The 12,324-nt window shown below is 43.0% G+C and overlaps 1 protein-coding gene across 1 annotated transcript in view; it reads left to right on the forward strand.

The window, feature by feature from the left end:
- Positions 1-12,324, forward strand: part of LOC110498192 (MAM domain-containing glycosylphosphatidylinositol anchor protein 2) — a 184,163-nt gene that overhangs the window by 76,316 nt on the left and 95,523 nt on the right. Inside the window, exons 5-6 of the mRNA XM_036955189.1 lie at positions 6,116-6,248; positions 8,906-9,175. Of these exons, the coding sequence (XP_036811084.1) occupies positions 6,116-6,248; positions 8,906-9,175 (403 nt within the window). The remainder of the gene's footprint in view (positions 1-6,115; positions 6,249-8,905; positions 9,176-12,324) is intronic.

Here is a 12,324-nt window from a genome sequence, read left to right on the forward strand (position 1 = left end):
GCGCAGGCTGTACACACTTCATTAGTCTCTCATTCACAATTTGACAAGCACTTGATAATGCCTCGAACTTCACTGCGGCATCCTTTGTGGCCTTAATGCACCCGCAATAAATCTATGCCTTTTGTGGCCAGTGGCCGTTGTTTCCTTGGCCCGTAGTGCTGCGTTGTGCCCTTTTCCCTGAGTGCTGAACGCTCTGAAGCACCTCTCACTCACATGGCACTCCATCACGTGATCGGGTCTTTCTCACAGGCTACAAGTGAAGACAGACATATCGGGTATGCAACTGCACATGTCTTTATCCATTTCCGAGGTGCATATTGAAGATATTGGAAGAACTGTCCACATTTACTTTTCGTCAGCCAACAAGAAGAGTAGGCTTAACAGTAGACCTAACAAACAGCAAAAGCACTAGCCTATGTCAAACTACTGTCCTCCATAGTACAAAAGTCGACTTATTCTATTCTGTGCGAGAAATACATTTTCCAAACATAGTCTGGGACAGTTGTGGGATGCAGTAGATCCCAAATGAATACAAACACTAGCATTAAGAAAATAAATGTTTAGCTTAAAATGTTGAAAAACTATTCGGCTATTTCTTCATATTATAAGCGCAGCAATACACACATGGTAGTAGGCTAAAAGCGCAAATGTTCGGTTAGCGGGAAAACACCATTATCGAAAGTGACTGCAAATGTGATTATGCATGTGATGCTTTTATTATAAAGGTGCATTTATATGGTGAAAATTAACTTCCCCAAACTTGAAACTCACACGCTGCTTTATGTATGTCAGTTAGGCTCTACCCCCCTTATAAAGCGGATTAATGTGCATCAATTTAAGAAGTTATTTGGCCACTTTAGTCATGATACAAACATCAAAACATATAGGCCTATGGGCTAGGCTACATGAGGTGTGTGACTATAATTATAAAAAGTTGCAAAAGAAAGGCTTTGTTTCTTATGCTGGGCATCATTCACAAGTGATAATATATAATTCACAAGTGATAGGCTAATATTGTCACCCATCACACAATTCTTGATTTAATCTTGTCTTTACATATACTAAATAATATACAGTACCAGTCAAAAGTTTGGACACCTACTCATTCAAGGGTTTTTATTTATTTTTATTATTTTCTACGTTGTAGAATAATAGTGAAGACATCAAAACTATGAAATAACACATGGAATCAGGTAGTAACCAAAAAAGTGCTAAACAAATCAAAATACACTACCTTTCAAAAGTTTGGGGTCACTTAGAAATGTCATTGTTTAAAAATAAATAAATAACATTTTAGGTCCAATAAAAGAACATAAAATGTATCTGAAATACAGTGTAGATGTTAATGTTGCACATTTATTATTATTATTTTTTTATTTCACCTTTTATTTAACCAGGTAGGCCAGTTGAGAACAAGTTCTCATTTACAACTGTGACCTGGCCAAGATAAAGCAAAGCAGTGCAACACAAACAACACAGTTACACATGGAATAGACAAACGTACAGTCAATAACACAATAAAAACAGTAGATATAGTTATAGAGGCCCAAGAAGAAAAATAAATAAATAAAAATAAAATTAAATTAAAATTGTCCGATTGTCTATTCAGATAGCAGCCGATAAGATAGCCAACGGCTAGGCCACGGAAGGCGTATTGTATGGCATTGAAGCTCGTTTGGAGGTTTGTTAACACAGTGTCCAGAGAAGGGACAGATGTATACAGAATGGTGTCGTCTGCGTAGAGGTGGATCAGAGAATCACCAGCAGCAATAGCGACATTGTTGATATATACAGAGAAAGAGTCGGCCTGAAAATTGAACCCTGTGGCACCCCCATAGAGACTTCCAGAGGTCCGGACAACAGGCCCTCCGATTTGACACACTGAACTCCATCTGAGAAGTAGTTGGTGAACCAGGCAAGGCAGTCATTTGAGATTCCAAGGCTGTTGAGTCTGCCGATAAGAATGCGGTGATTGACAGAGTCGAAAGCCTTGGCCAGGTCGATGAAGACGGCTGCACAGTCTTTTATCGATGGCGGTTATGATATCGTTTAATTTCTTGAGCGTGGCTGAGGTGCACACATGACCAGCTCGGAAACCGGATTGCACAGCGGAGAAGGTACGGTGGGATTCGAAATGGTCAGTGATCTGTTTATTAACTTGGTTTTCGAAGAGTTTAGAAAGAGTTTTGAAAGGCAGGGCAGGATGGATATAGATCTGTAACAGTTTGGGTCTAGAGTGTCACCCCCTTTGAAGAGGGGGATGGCCACAGCAGCTTTCCAATCTTTAGGGATCTCAAACGATACGAAAGAGAGGTTGAACAGACTGTTAATAGGGGTTGCAACAATGGCTAATGGATCATTTTAGAAAGAGGGCCCAGATTGTCTAGCCCACCGGATTTGTACGGGTCCAGGTTTTGCAGTTCTTTTAGAACATCTGCTATCTGGATTTGGGTGAAGGAGAAGCTGGGAGGCTTGGGCAAGTAGCTGCGGGGGGTTGGACGGGGTTTGGGTAGCCAGGAGGAAAGCATGGCCAGCATGACTTCCCTGAAAAGTTGCATATCGCTGGAACTATACGATGCTAGTGCAGTTCACCACAGGATGTGTTTGTGCTGGTCGAGGGCAGGCAGGTCTGGAGTGAACCAAGGGCTATATCTGTTTTTAGTTCTACATTTTTTGAAAGGGGCATGCTTATTTAAGATGGTGAGGAAAGCACTTTTAAAGAACAACCAGGAATCCTCTACCGACGGGTTGAGGTCAATATCCTTCCAGTATACCCGGACCAGGTCGATTAGAAAAGCCTGCTCGCAGAATTGTTTTAGGGAGTGTTTGAAAATAAAGGAGAGCCACACACTCTAAGAGCTCAGGTGCAAAAATGTAATGTCCAACGTTTCTAAAGAAGGCTTAATAGTTTAATTGCTTCTTTAATCAGAACAACAGTTTTCAGCTGTTTTCAAGGGTTTTCTTATGAGCAATTAACCTTTTAAAATGATAAACTTGTATTAGCTAACACAACGTGCCATTGGAACACAGGAGTGATGGTTGCTGATAATGGTTCTCTGTACACCTATGTAGATATTCCATTAAAAAAACAGCATTTCCAGCTACAATAGTAATTTACAACATTAACAATGTCTACACTGTATTTCTGATCAATTTTATGTTATTTTAATGGACAAAAAAATAGCTTTTCTTTCCAAATCAAGGACATTTCTAAGTGACCCCAAACTTTTGAACTGTAGTGTATACTTTAAATTTGAGATTCTTCAAAGTAGCCACCCTTTGCCTTGATGTTTAAAGCTGTCATCAAGACAAAGAAAAACCCTGGGTCAACCTGGGTCAAAACCTTTGACTTGTACTGTAGGTGTGAAATTTGTTTGGATTTAGAATGGACCATCATCATGCACCTGTCTTGAAATGGGTAGCCTTTTGTCATCTATGCACTTAAATAGCGAATGGGAGAGCACTTGTCCTGTGGTTAATGTTCATGCCAGCCAGGTAGGCTGTGCCCCTGTTGTAAAGATAAACAATGTGCGTAATATTAGGAAAGTTGAGAAATAAATATGGTAAGCTGATGGGTTCCTCCTTTTTTTAGTAGAGGCCATCACTCTGTTTTCTCGCACAATTGCATAGCCTATAGAAATGTGCAACATGAGCTCATGGGCTCTCATGAAGTGTTTGATTAGATTTGCATTGATGTCAGAGTGATTAGAGGGACAATAGAGTGCTGAGTACCAGGTAGTTAGCAAGTTTGGTAGGCTACTAATGACCGTGAGCAACATCACAGCTTGGAGAAGAGAAGCCTAATTACCGTGACCAAACAGTCATGTGGAATTTGACTGCCTCCATGACTCGTGACCGCCGATGAGGCGGTAATACGGTCACCGTAACAGCCCTATGTCCAACAGACCTATTGGAATCGGGGCCTCAGGAGGACTTTAGGTCATTTGAGTTTGAGACCCCTGAGCTAGATCAAACAACCCATCCCTCTGATCAGCATTTTAACTATTAAGGAACTTCTAAGTCATTACTTTTCATGCATATTTTTTAGATCAGACTAAGTGTGTTTACCTCCTTCACAGCATTTGGAACGTCTCCCATTGGAACCCTTGAATCCCAAATGGGATGATGTTTCGTGAGGGCAATTTCTGTGAAAGGTTGGAAAATGGCATCTGCCTTTTCAAAACATGTCATCTAATCTCTTCTCTTTTTGCAAAGTAATCTTTGTTGACAGGAGAGATAAGAGCATTTTGACAATGAGTCGTATGTCTGACATTCCTGGGGGCCTCCCGAGTGGCACATCAGTCTAAGGTACTGCATCACAGTGCTTGAGGTGTCACTACAGATCCGGGTTCGATCCCAGGCTATGTCACAACCGGCCATGACCGGGAATAGAAGCACAATTGGCCCAGCGTCGTCTGGGTTAGGGGAGGGTTCGGACGGGGGGGGTTCATTGCATTCTAGCAACTCCTTGTGGCGGGCCGGGTGCCTGCAGGCTGACATGGGTTGTCAGTTGCACGGTGTTTCGTCCGACACATTGGTGCAGCTGGCTTCCGGGTTAAGCGGGTGAGTGTTAAGGAGTGCGGTTTGGCAGGCCATGTTTCGGAGGACGCATGACTTGACCTTCGCCTCTACTGAGCCCGTTGGGGAGTTTCAGCAATGAGACAAGATAGTAATTTAAATTGGGAGAAAAAACTGGGTAAAATACCAACAACAACAAAAAATATTCCTGGAAAATGTGGGTTAGGTGCGACATAAAACAAAAAAAATACACAGAATTGAGTTAGAGAAACAACTGGTGTCTCCAATGCACTGTAATTTCAATGCACTTTTATGACTCAAAGAAGAGTCTTCAACTACATATAAGGTGCTTTTTTTGAGCTCTCCTAGCTGTGCCGTTGAGGAACTAGACCAAGCACGCTTGTAGCTGTTTTGTTTGGAACACAACCCTGCATCCCCGCCATCACACAATTACTGTTGTTTACTGAATCCAAAAATGGTCCATTATAAATAACAATCTGGGTGAACATATTTTGCACGCCTGTTCTATTGCCAACACGATCAACTAAGTTATAAAATATGATATTGCAGTGTTAGGCTTTTACAATGCAATTCAGGGAAACCGATCATAATTCTGGTGCGCGTAGTTCAGTTATGAGTGCATTCAGGTACGTGTGCCGCGGCAAATGTTCTCCACAATGGACAAACAGGCTCATTGTGTTCAGAACAACCCAGGGTATGACTCCATGTCATCTTGGAACTTTACATCAAACATAGTGATCGTAAATGTTGACACTGTATATGAGAAGTTTTATGAAATGTAAAATGTGATGTGCACATTTGGACTCACGTGTGTTTGGCTGACTTGTATGACATCAAAGCGGTATTTATTATAATACTCAATGTCTAATTTTCAAAATACATTGAGTCCTCTTATGTTACAGCATTTCCCTCACTCAGACAGCAAAACATTTGCGAAAGTTGGGAAGAGGGAACGGCTCAGAACGGCTGTCAGTCAAAACCCGTACATCGCCAGAGCTCTGACGTTATGTATAGCATGTTGGTGTACAGCCACTGTATTCCATTATAGGTGTTTATCAGTGCCTGAATATGCCATTTTCAACCAGTATATGGGTATGAGGTAAAGGGTTAAAAAAATACTTCGCCCAAGTACTGGAGCATGCCTTTAAGAACACAAGTAACATAAGTAGCACAAGTAGCATATTGGAAGTATGTTGCCATTGCCACAAAGATGGAGGTATACACGAGGGCAGACAAAACAGCTGTTGTTGGTAAAATAATTGATGTGTGTATTAATAGCACATGTATGCATCTTGACATTTGTTCCAAGCACACCGTTTCAAGCACATCCAAATAGACAGCTAATGAACTTAATAAATTGGAAAGCTTGGTATAGAGATACTACTCCTCGTTTGAAGACGGGGAATGAGCTCATTGTTGAAACGCTGCCAAGGAAGCTCTTTGATGTGTGTGAGATGAAGAGACGAGGTCAATACCACTGCTATCTTACCCTTTTGTAAGACACATTAAGAGCGAGAGGCCTGGGCAAGGCGGTGCAGCACAAGGTGGTGCAACACTGTTTCTTTCTGAGTTGCAGGGGGAGACCAAGATTCTAAAGCTGAAGAACCTTCGACCTCAGGATTACGCCAACTACAGCTGCATCGCCTCGGTCCGGAATGTGTGTGGTATCACCAACAAGAATGTCCTCTTCAAACTCTCCAACAAAACAGGTAAAGCTTTGGGGCGGCTGAGAACCCTGCTTCGTATTGTTTAGCACTCAAACTTCAACGATCCACTAGTTCCGCCATGAATAGCAATAAGCACCCGTTGTCTCTCTTAATTATAGTCAATTCATCCTGGCTTTGTCCAAAACCTCTCCATTACAGCAAGTAGATCTGCAGCAAGGAGACAGGTGTCTCAATTTACAACCAAATTAAGTGACTGTAATTTAAAAAGGACTGCAGGTACTTGACACTAGAAACACAATTTGTGACTTTTAAGAGGTTTGGGGCCACTAGATTAGGCCCCATCCTTCCTTACCTTCTCCTGAGGTGGGAAGATTTAGCTGAGATTTAGATTTGGTTGCGTAGTAGCAGTTGTCCTCTCTGTTGGCCAGATGTCTCCACTTTAACTGCTGATTGCTCTCCAAGTTCCCCTAGGGGACACCTCCATTCATGTTCCGGGGTTATACAGTGCATTCGGAAAGTATTCAGACCCCTTGACTTTGTCCACATTTCGTTACGTTACAGATTCATTCTAAAATTTATGAAATCATTTTTTCTCCCCTCATCAATCTACACACAATACCCCATAACAAAGCAAAAACAAGTTTTGAGACATTTTTTCAAATTATTACATTTACATAACTATTCATACCCTTTACTCAGTACTTTGTTGAAGCATATTTGACAGTGATTACAGCCTTGAGTCATCTTGGGTATGACGCTACAAGCTTGGCACCCCTAGGGCCATATGTTTCCTGACCGGTAAAACTGAATGTTTTTTAAACATTCTGACAACGTAACAGAAAAGGTTCCGAGAAAGTTTTACTATGGTTCACTGAAAGTTTTCCTAGGAGATTTTATTTACATTCTGAGAACGGAAATTCTGAGAACATTCTCTAAATGTTGTGAATGTTTTAAATGAAATGTAAAGGCTTTTTGGAGGTTTTTGAATAACTTCCTTAAAAATGTTCACTGAATGTTTCAATAAGACTGCTAGCTTAGTTTAACTCGTTTGAACTCCAAGCATAGATGGGACACGTGGAAATATATTTCTGAGGCATTTTATTGTGACACAGCATCAGTGAGTTTTAAACTTATGATCTTCTGTTCTATATCTGTGGAATTAGTCCACTGCGCCACAAGGATGGAGCTAGCAATCCTTTTTTTTTACTCATACAAAGCTGTTCATTGTAGTCTATTCAAACAGACCCCCTTTTAAAGGAAACGAGCAATCATTAAATCAAGTGAACACACCTGAACACACTTAACAGGATGTAGAATAGAGAGTTTTGTTGACGCTGAGAATGGAAGGAACATTCTTAGAAAATTATCTGAATGTTACTAAAGTTTTTTTTTAATTGCAAAAGAAGAAAGTTCTCTGAATGTTCTGAGAACATTACTTTAAATAGAACCATGAGGAAAACTGTAGGAAACGTTATGCTGAAGTACTGAAATTCCCACAAAAGAACAATGTTTCTTAAGGTTCTCTGAACATTCTGTGAACATGAGGAAACGTGTATGATACGTTATACGTTAGGAAACCATTCCCAGACCCCTGTGGGAAGTTTTAGATGCAAAATAACCATTAGACAACCATGCTCACTCCAAGCTCTAAACAAACATATGGTTCTCAGAACATTATGTGTTAGCTGGGTTATGAGCTTACACCCTAATACCAACTATATAGCTACACTATAGAACCAAATGTCAACTAGGATATTGGTTTTCAGGAAACAGAAAAATCATGATTGACTTTCTATCAGATTAGACGTTGTGACAAAGGTACCATTTCAGAGCATCATTAAGAGGTAAATACTACTCAGTGTTCAGCAGTTACAGTACCTATTGACTTGTTTGTTGACTATTGACACATTTCCCAGGGACAGAGGTACGTAACATACAGTAAATGGTATTGTAATGTGGGATGTGACAAATAACGAGGAACAATTGTTCCGCTGATTTATCGTCCCTGATTATTTGTACAGATTTCACAGTTGTGCGCATTTGAATTTCGAAGTGGAGGGGACATTTGGCCCATAGACTTGGCCGAAACATGCTGATTATTTGTACAGATTTCACAGTTGTGCGCATTTGAATTTCGAAATGGAGGGGACATTTGGCCGAAACACGCGAAGAGAGAGAGAGGGTGGAGCTATTTCCCTGCTTCCGCCACTAATTCTAGTTTCACTTTTCATACCTCTCATCTAAAGAACCTAATTGAGTTGCTGGCGGGTGATTTTAATTACGTTTTTTTCCCAAGATAACTTATTAACATTGACACAGACATAAAAAATGTAAAAAAAATCTGATTTAGAAAACGAAACTGGTACAAATACACCTTATGGAACAGCAAGGACCATGAAGAGACACACATACAGGTGCAGACACACGCATAAGCACTAGCACACACACTCTACACACACGTACATTATAATATTGTTTTATGGTGGTATTGTACATTTTGTATTGTAGATATGTAGTGGTGTAATAATGTTACCCTGACCCTGACCCTGATTACCCTGTTTATCTTTTGTTTTATATGTAATGTAAGTGCCTTAATGTGTTTGGACCCCGGGAAGAGTAGCTGCTGCCTTGGCAACAGCTAATGAGGATCCCTAATAAATACAAATATAATGCATTCAATTTTAATCTTGTGTTTTCAGCATCCCCCACCATTAAGCTGCTGGTGGAGGACCCCATCGTGGTGAACCCCGGGCAGACCGTGACCCTGGTGTGTGTGACCTCCGGGGGTGATCCCACACCCACACTTACCTGGGTGCACAGCGCAGACGAGCTGCCCAAGAAGAGCGTCCTTAACGGAGGGACCCTCACGTTGCCCGCCATCTCCATAGAAGAAGCAGGTGTTTACAGCTGTGTGGCCAGCAACAACGTGGGCAACCCGGCTAAGAAGTCTACCACCATTGTGGTCCGAGGTAAGGCCTTGGAGGTGTAGGGTAATAGGTTGATCTCAGATAAGCCCTCAATTATTGCCATTTATACCGGATAAGCTCCCAAAATATACCAAAAATATTCCTTAGGTAGCCTAAGGAAAAGCCTAGCTACGATGATCCAAGGGCCAAACTTTCACATCATTCACACATTGAGGTCAATGGAAGATTAGCACAAACACTGAAGTTACATTCACACATATCTCAAGTTAGAATTCAGGCCTAATAAATTACCCAAGGTAATATCCATTCTAAAAGGTCATATCAGATGTTTATTGTTGAATTGAATGTGTGAAGAATGCTTGTAAACTGGTGTATTCAGACCAAATATCACCAGTGTGTGTTTGATTCCCCACTAATAGCCTTGCCGCTGGGCTGTGTGTGTAATCAGTGAAGGACTATCTGGTACAGGGATATAACGACCCTCGACCCTCGGGGGACAATGAGGAAAATGAAAGAAAAGAAACACAGGCTTACTGTTTGGTGCTCCCAGTAGTGCTCCCAGTAGTGCTCCCAGTAGTGCTCCCACTAGTGTTTCTCAGTAGTGCTCCCACTAGTGCTCCCTGTAGTGCTCCCACTAGTGCTCCCTGTAGTGCTCCCACTAGTGCTCCCTGTAATGCTCCCACTAATGCTCGCTGTAGTGCTCCCACTAGTGCTCCTTGTAGTGCTCCCACTAGTGCTCCTTGTAGTGCTCCCACTAGTGTTCTCAGTAGTGCTCCCACTAATGTTCTCAGTAGTGCTCCCACTAGTGTTCCCACTAGTGTTCTCAGTAGTGCTCCCACTAGTGTTCCCACTAGTGTTCTCAGTAGTGGTCCCACTAGTGTTCTCAGTAGTGCTCCCACTAGTGTTCCCACTAGTGTTCCCTGTAGTGTTCCAACTAGTGCTCCCTGTAGTGTTCCAACTAGTGCTCCCTGTAGTGTTCCCAGTAGTGCTCCCTGTAGTGTTCCCAGTAGTGCTCCCTATAGTGTTCCCACTAGTGTTCCCTGTAGTGTTCCCTGTAGTGTTCCCTGTAGTGTTCCCACTAGTGCTCCCTGTAGTGTTCCCACTAGTGCTCCCTGTAGTGTTCCCTGTAGTGTTCCCAGTAGTGTTCCCTGTAGTGCTCCCTGTAGTGTTCCCAGTAGTGCTCCCTGTAGTGTTCCCAGTAGTGTTCCCTGTAGTGTTCCTAGTGCTCCCTGTAGTGTTCCCAGTAGTGCTCCCTGTAGTGTTCCCAGTAGTGTTCCCTGTAGTGTTCCTAGTGTTCCCTGTAGTGTTCCCAGTAGTGTTCCCTGTAGTGTTCCCAGTAGTGTTCCCTGTAGTGTTCCTAGTGTTCCCAGTAGTGTTCCCTGTAGTGTTCCCTGTAGTGTTCCCAGTAGTGTTCCCTGTAGTGTTCCTAGTGTTCCCAGTAGTGTTCCCTGTAGTGTTCCCAGTAGTGTTCCTAGTGTTCCCTGTAGTGTTCCTAGTGTTCCCAGTAGTGTTCCCTGTAGTGTTCCCTGTAGTGTTCCCAGTAGTGTTCCCTGTAGTGTTCCTAGTGTTCCCAGTAGTGTTCCCTGTAGTGTTCCCAGTAGTGTTCCTAGTGTTCCCTGTAGTGTTCCCTGTAGTGATCTTTTTTTTGCGGGGAAAAAGGAAAAGACACCATGTCTACCAGCACGCCTCTTTTATTGATTCCTATGTAATTATGTTTTTTTACCCAGGCTCCTGTCATATACTCTTGGATGTTTGTGATGCTACTTTACCTCCTCAAATGGACTAGAAAGACTTTGTCTTTCGACAGAGAAGAGCAAACGATCTAGTTTATAAACCCACCCACCCCTTTCTCTTGCCTCGGACAAGCACCTACTCAGACTCCATCTAGGAAGAAGCTGTGAGTCCTATTCTAACGGGGCTGGACCATATGTGATCTATCATGGCTCGCTGCGTTAATGGTTTACGGTAATATGTTTGTACGGTCATTAGTACGATCTGAAGTTAATTTGGCTTCATGCGCCTTTAATCATCTGTCTGTCAGTCATCAAGAAACGTTTCTAGACAGCCAGCTAACAGAATTGTGGGTAACTGACCCCCCCCAAAAAAGTCATTTTCATTCCATGTGAGGCTCAGATGAACCTGTAACTTGCCGGGGCCACTGCTGCTGCAGCTGTAGCATCTTATTTCACAGTCACGCCCTCTCCAAAGCGGATCGTCTGTGTGCAGAAATCTGCTGGCACCTCGGGACGGATATAAGCTGCAGGTTTTGAGAGGGGATCCATTAATGTCTGTGGAGTCAGTGGAGTCAGTCTTGGGCTCTGACAGCACACTAAGTCGGATAACTGAAAGCTCCACATTTGCATTGGGAAGGAAGAGTGTGTGTGTGTGTGTGTGTGTGTGTGTGTGTGTGTGTGTGTGTGTGTGTGTGTGTGGGTGTGGGTGTGGGTGTGGGGTGTGTGTGTGTGTGTGGGGGGTGGGGTGTGTGTGGCGGGTGTGTGTGGGGTGTGTGTGTGTGTGTGTGTGTGTGTGTGTGTGTGTGTGTGTGTGTGTGCATGTGTGAAAGGAGCGGTGGTTAGTTAAGGGGAGTCAGATGTTTTACCAAGGCAGGAGATCAGTCTGTTGAGACTCAGCTCACGCCAGGGTGGTAGAAGACCCAGGTCAGGCTTTACTCAGCTCACGCCAGGGTGGTAGAAGACCCAGGTCAGGCTTTACTCAGCTAGAGACCAGGGTAGTAGAAGACCGAGGTCAGGCTTTACTCAGCTCACGCCAGGGTGGTAGAAGACCCAGGTCAGGCTTTACTCAGCTAGAGACCAGGGTAGTAGAAGACCGAGGTCAGGCTTTACTCAGCTAGAGACCAGGGTGGTAGAAGACCGAGGTCAGGCTTTACTCAGCTAGAGACCAGGGTGGTAGAAGACCCAGGTCAGGCTTTACTCAGCTAGAGACCAGGGTGGTAGAAGACCCAGGTCAGGCTTTACTCAGCTAGAGACCAGGGTGGTAGAAGGCCCAGGTCAGGCTTTACTCAGCTAGAGACCAGGGTGGTAGAATACCCAGGTCAGGCTTTACTCAGCTAGAGACCAGGGTGGTAGAATACACAAAGGGAAAGGCAATACTGACACCACACACTCAGCATTTTTTGGTTCCCTACAAAGAAAAACCCATCCATCCATTCCATTCTAAGTATTGTTTTGGTT

The sequence above is a fragment of the Oncorhynchus mykiss genome, chromosome 19, assembly GCF_013265735.2.
Source record: "Oncorhynchus mykiss isolate Arlee chromosome 19, USDA_OmykA_1.1, whole genome shotgun sequence".
In the NCBI taxonomy this organism is placed as follows: Eukaryota; Metazoa; Chordata; class Actinopteri; order Salmoniformes; family Salmonidae; genus Oncorhynchus; species Oncorhynchus mykiss.